The sequence below is a fragment of the Pundamilia nyererei genome, unplaced genomic scaffold (assembly GCF_000239375.1).
Source record: "Pundamilia nyererei isolate P.nyererei 1_Seehausen unplaced genomic scaffold, PunNye1.0 scaffold00393, whole genome shotgun sequence".
Lineage (NCBI taxonomy): Eukaryota > Metazoa > Chordata > Actinopteri > Cichliformes > Cichlidae > Pundamilia > Pundamilia nyererei.
Genome location: NW_005187794.1, coordinates 53,795 through 55,255, shown reverse-complemented (window position 1 = coordinate 55,255; position 1,461 = coordinate 53,795). Strand labels below are relative to the sequence as shown.

At 45.2% G+C, this 1,461-nt stretch overlaps 1 protein-coding gene across 3 annotated transcripts in view; it reads left to right on the top strand.

Moving 5' to 3' along the window:
* zfta (zinc finger translocation associated) overlaps positions 1-1,461 on the top strand; it is a 17,456-nt gene that overhangs the window by 9,811 nt on the left and 6,184 nt on the right. For all 3 annotated transcript variants that reach the window (XM_005752969.2, XM_005752968.2, XM_005752967.1), the window contains exon 4: positions 510-968. In XM_005752969.2, the coding sequence (XP_005753026.1) occupies positions 510-968 (459 nt within the window). The remainder of the gene's footprint in view (positions 1-509; positions 969-1,461) is intronic.

Sequence of the window (1,461 nt, the reverse complement as noted above, 5' to 3'; positions counted from 1 at the left end):
AAAAAAAAAAAAAAAAAAAGGAACAAAGAACAAGATGGTGAGCTTGAAAACACAGCACAGCCTCCAGACTTAACCCCATCGAGCTGGTTTGGGATGAACTGGACAGAAGAGTGAAAGCAAAGCAGCCTACATGGTCCACATTTATGGGAACTTCTGCTACAGATATGGGAGAAGATTTGATTTCTGTTGAAGACAGAAGCCACGACTGTGTTCAGCTGTTATATCTGCCAAAAGAGGGAACTTTGATGAGTCAAAGGTTTAGAAAACATTTTGGTCTGTAAGATGATTCTATGATTTCTTTTTTAACTCCAATTACTTATTTGTGCTATGCTTTGATTTCAGTGCAATGAGACATTAAACTGCACAATTTGCTGTTAAAAAAACTGGAAAATTGGGGTGTTCTGAATGTCTGAATGACTCACAGCTGTCATTTGAACAGACTGATGTAGCCACAGTGGGCCTGAAACAAATGGATTAATATTAGAAATGTATGTTTCTGTGCCCTGTAGCAGAAGAAGCGGAGCACTCAAACAAATCAGAGACCAACACCAAAGATGGCACTGTGGGGCTCTTCTCTGAGGACGTGGAAACCATCCAGATCAACACTGACGTGTACACGGAGGGCGACGGCACTTTCACTCAGGACACTTGTCTTATTGGTGAGGACGGCGGTGTCGGAGTTCCCCAGCAGGGTCTGCAGCCCTTCCGGCAGCCTAAGAAGAGGAGGCTACACGGGGGCGACCCGTGGCGGCTGCGTCTGGACTATCTGGTGGCCTACGGGCCTCAAGGCCAGGGCATGTTCTGTATGGTGTGTTCTCAGGTCCTGCATGAAACCAAGGTTAGCAGCTTCCGCCGCCACATCCAGGAATGTCACCCGGAGACCACAACCCTGAGCCGACAGGAAAGGGAAGCCATGGCTGCAGCCTGGACCAAAGATTACCCCAGTGAAGGCATGCAGATCCAAGATGGTGAGAAGTTTTCAGCACTGATACACGTCTCTGTAAAGCTGTAAACTTGTTAGTGGTATTTTTCAACAATATTAGGCCTTTTTTAGAAAGTTTGGTGGTTTTGTACTTTTCATGTTTTATAAGTCAGCTTTGTCAGCTGCTGCTGACATCCACAGTCAGTGGAACACAACACATTCCCACTCACAGAGGCTCAAAAGCACCTGACTGCTGTGTTAAGAGTTGTTTGTGTTTGGCTGGTCTTTTTAGCATCCTCACTTAGCCTGAGAAAACAGACATTTGTACATATACCGTATTTTCCGCACTATAAGGCGCACTTTAAGCGCACTCCTTTAATTTTCTCAAATATCGACAGTGCGCCTTATGTATGAATTCTGGGTGTGCTTACTGACCTCGAACCGATTTTATGTGGTACACGGTGCTCAAAAATCTGTCAAAATGTTTTAGTACGACTTTGCTAGTCAGGAGCCTCGTGGAGTAATCTGGGTCCTAAACT